At 45.7% G+C, this 3,080-nt stretch overlaps 1 protein-coding gene across 1 annotated transcript; it reads left to right on the top strand.

Moving 5' to 3' along the window:
- Positions 1 to 1,384: 1,384 nt before the first annotated feature.
- LOC125517967 (BTB/POZ and MATH domain-containing protein 2-like) lies at positions 1,385 to 2,604 on the top strand. The gene has a single exon (XM_048682928.1). The coding sequence runs from the start codon at positions 1,495 to 1,497 to the stop codon at positions 2,602 to 2,604; it is 1,110 nt and encodes a 369-aa protein (XP_048538885.1). The 5' UTR covers positions 1,385 to 1,494.
- Positions 2,605 to 3,080: the final 476 nt, after the last annotated feature.

Genomic DNA, 3,080 nt, shown 5'->3' with positions numbered 1-3,080 from the left:
ACTGTCCCGAGCAGGCTTTTTTGCTTTTCGAGGGACGAAGGGCCGTGGTTCTCCATACAGTGGGCCACCGCACGGATAGACATGGATGCGGCGCCACCATGTGGGATGGTTAATTTGTCTCAAAAAAAATGTGGGATGATTAATTTCTACTTTTTTACTTAAAAATAACGCAAGGTTCCTATTTCATCTTTATTCCTACCATCCCTTTGTCCAAACTTTCATGTATATGATAATTAATCACCTTAATTTATTTACCTTCTCAACCAATTCCACTTTAATTTATTTACCAAACTTCTAATCAAAATATAAGGCAATTCACGGTCAAAATTTGATGAACATTTATTTATACAATCGCATTATTATTGACAGGTAAATCATAAGCTAACATACTAGAATACTTATATCCCGTTGCAATGCATGGGCATTATTCTAGTTTCTCAAAAAAAGTAGTGGGATGATTCTAAAAAATAAAAACTCAGGGGCCTCCGCTTTGTTTTTAGTTTTTTTACGGAAAGGCTTTCATGGCTAGCTTTATTAACCTCAAATAATTCTTACATCATCTGCTAAAAATTTAGCAATAGTAACCGGAGGTGCATCCACCCATAAAGAAGGGGTGTTTGCCCCACTTAGCTAGCTCATGAGCAACTACATTTGATTCTATATTACAATGCTCAATAGTAACCTTTCCGAACTCTCGTAATAACTCTCTGCAATCATCTAAAACTGGAGCCGTCACCATAGAATGTATAGCATCGACCACAACAGAATTATCCATCCTCACCAAAACATTATTGCACCCCATACTCTAAAGTAACTTTAAATCTTCAAGTAGTGCCGCCGCTTCCGCAGAGACGACATCTGCCACATGCTCAAGGCGAGAAGTAGAAGCAGCAATGAAATTACGTCTGTGGTCTCTAACTATCGCCGCACATGACTCCATCGCCGCACATGACTCCGTAAGCAGATCCTTAATAAAAGACGCATCAAGGTTTAGAATTTGTTTTTAGTTGGCTGGCTTGCGGCATAAACATAATACGTAACCGGGAGAAAAGATCGTACTCCTACATAAATTCAGTTTCGGCAAATACAGTATGGTAAGTATGATAATTAGGTCAGGTGATTAACTAGTGAATTACTAGTGCCGTTTCGGATGTGTCCGAGTATAGCTAGAAGTCAAAGTAGTAGTACGAGTTAGCTTAGCAATGAATTTGAGTCAGCTTCTGTAGCTTGCATGGCAAAGTTGAGTTGGAACCGGAGTATTTTTTGGTCCGTGAAGGAGTAGGTTTAGGTGGTCTTTTGGTCGGCTACATGTGCCTATATAAGCACAGGATATGTAACCAGAAAACTATACCGTGAGATATTCATCACAAATAAAGAAAAAGAACAGGGCACCTTCGGCAAAAAAAAGTTCTTCCAGAGTGTATTTTCCGATCTTCGTATACGATCGATCCCGTTGGTGAATCCTAACACAGACTTCGAACTGACTCCTTCATCATGTCTTCGTTCGCCGGCTTAACCGTTGTTGCCAACGGTAAGCGTTGCTCCGACTGGACCCCCGACACCGGCGCCACACACGGCAGCGGGTACCACCTGCTTCTAATCCAGGACTACTCACGCACCAGAAGAGAGGTCACAACCGGCGAGCACATCAGCTCTCATCCTTTCACGGTCGGGGGCCACCGGTGGTCCGTGCGGTACTACCCCAACGGCGACAAGCCCGACTGCGCCGACTTCGTCTCCCTCTACGTCGACCTCCTCGACGACACCTTCGAGAAGCCCATCGAGGTGCAGTTCAATTTCAGCTTTGTCGACCCGGCAGCGAAGCACAAGAAGTCGGCGAACATAGGTGAGTCCGGTAGGTCCGTACCGGACGTATTCTCCCAAGTAAATTCTGCCTGGGGTTGGGAGAAGTTCATCGAAAAAGACGCCGTCGAGCGGTGGGCGAAACATATGGGCAATTGTCTCGCCATCCGGTGCGACATCGTCGTGGTCCGTGACCACGCCGAGCTGGTCCTACCGGACATTGGCCAGCACCTTCACCAACTCCTTGAGACCGAGTTGGGCGCCGACGTGAGATTCGAAGTCGGCGGCGAGTTGTTCGCCGCGCACCGCTACATTCTCGCTGCCCGGTCATCCGTCTTCAGGGCGCAGCTCTTCGGGCCCATGAAGGAGGGCGCTACTACCATGCCTGGTGCCATAGTGATCGAAGACATGAAGGCAAATGTGTACAGGGCTATGCTCAGCTTCATCTACACCGACTCTTTGCCTACGATGGAGAAGGCGGAGGAAGACGAGGAGGGTGTAATGTGGCTGCAGGACCTACTCGTGGCGGCGGACAGATACGATCTGCAGCGGCTCAAGTTCTTGTGCGAGGAGAAACTATCAGAGCACATCCGCGTGAGCACGGTGGCGTCCACTCTCGCGCTAGCGGAGCGGCACCATTGCCGCATGCTCAAGGAAGCGTGCTTCCAGCTTCTCCAAGTCCAAACCCCCTCGTGCTTGCAGGAAGTGATGGCGTCTAGCGGCTGGGAGCATATAGTCACGGCGTACCCATCGGTTTTGAACGAGCTCATTGCCAAGCTTATATCGTTGAATCAGAAGTAACAATTGTCCCTATGTAAATGCTACACATGAGCTTAGAACTGAAGTAACACTCTCATGTATACATGCGATGCTCTTGATAGATTATAGAGCTATCTAGAGTGTCTTGCTTCACCGTCATGTCATTTGCCTATATATGCTAGTAATTTTTTATCCATATATTATCTTTCTGCATTTATTTATAGATATTCTGCAAAGCCCAATGATGTGCACCCAAAAGAATTAATTCAATTATGTGCATTTACGATTATCTGGGCTAGAAAAGCTTTCGGTCCATTCATTGACATGAACAAACACGCAGAAACTGCTCACTGTTTCAGAGTTGAGATCGCGTTACATCACGATTTTTTGCGAGCTTCCTTTTTGTGAAAATTATTTGTTTTGTGTTTTTTTACAAAGAGAGTGTATTAATTTCGAACTAAGACCAATTACACCTAGCCACTGCAACAACGTAATGTCGACAGCTAGTGTAGACACTA

The sequence above is a fragment of the Triticum urartu genome, chromosome 7, assembly GCF_003073215.2.
Source record: "Triticum urartu cultivar G1812 chromosome 7, Tu2.1, whole genome shotgun sequence".
Taxonomy (NCBI): Eukaryota; Viridiplantae; Streptophyta; class Magnoliopsida; order Poales; family Poaceae; genus Triticum; species Triticum urartu.
The sequence above is the reverse complement of the archived record's forward strand: the minus strand, read 5'-3'. Positions and strand labels throughout refer to the sequence as shown.